The sequence below is a fragment of the Mesitornis unicolor genome, unplaced genomic scaffold (assembly GCF_000695765.1).
Source record: "Mesitornis unicolor isolate BGI_N332 unplaced genomic scaffold, ASM69576v1 C13132469, whole genome shotgun sequence".
Classification (NCBI taxonomy): Eukaryota; Metazoa; Chordata; class Aves; order Mesitornithiformes; family Mesitornithidae; genus Mesitornis; species Mesitornis unicolor.
The window spans coordinates 1-879 of record NW_010220561.1 but is presented as its reverse complement, the minus strand read 5'-3'; the positions used below and the strand labels follow the sequence as shown (position 1 = coordinate 879).

General features: G+C 41.5%; 1 protein-coding gene across 1 annotated transcript; it reads left to right on the top strand.

Moving 5' to 3' along the window:
* Positions 1-3: 3 nt before the first annotated feature.
* Positions 4-873, top strand: LOC104547504 (UPF0392 protein F13G3.3-like; the record flags this gene model as incomplete). Its single annotated transcript, XM_010193214.1, has 1 exon — positions 4-873. A coding segment is annotated over one exon (870 nt), but the record flags the coding sequence as incomplete, so codon positions are not given.
* Between the last annotated feature and the right edge of the window lie 6 nt (positions 874-879).

Genomic DNA, 879 nt, shown 5'->3' with positions numbered 1-879 from the left:
TTAAAAGATAACAGAACTTTTATTATATCCCCATACTTTGATGGCCGAGAAAGCAAAGTCACTCGCGTGATTGGGATTGTTCACCATGAAGAGGTAAAACAGCTCTACTGCTGGTTCTGCTGCCAGCCCAATGGAAGGATATATGTATCAAAAGCAGAAATTGATGTTCACTCAGATAGGTTTGGATTCCCTTATGGTGCAGCAGATATTGTTTGCGTGGAACCTGAAAACTGTGATCCAACACATGTATCGATTGATCAGTCTTCACGTGGAAATATTGACCAGCTGCCAAGGTTTGAAATTAAAAACCGCAAGGCTGAGACCTTTTCTGTTGACTTCACTGTATGCATCTCTGCCATGTTTGGAAATTACAACAATGTCTTGCAGTTTATACAGAGTATGGAAATGTACAAGATTCTTGGGGTACAGAAAGTGGTGATCTATAAGAACAACTGCAGCCATCTGATGGAGAAAGTCTTGAAGTATTATATGGAAGAAGGAACTGTAGAGATAATTCCCTGGCCAATAAATTCACACCTCAGGGTTTCTTCTAAATGGCACTTTTCTATGGATGCAAAAGACATTGGCTACTATGGACAAATCACAGCTCTCAATGACTGTATATACCGTAACATGCAGAGGAGCAAGTTTGTGGTTCTTAATGACGCCGATGAAATAATTCTCCCCCTTAAGCACCCAGACTGGAAAACAATGATGAGCAGTCTTCAGGAGCAAAGCCCAGGGACTGGCATTTTCCTCTTTGAGAACCACATCTTCCCAGAAACCGTATCTACTCACGTGTTCAACATTTCGTCCTGGAACTCTGTGCCGGGTGTTAACATATTACAGCATGTTCACAGAGAACCTGATAGGAAAGAT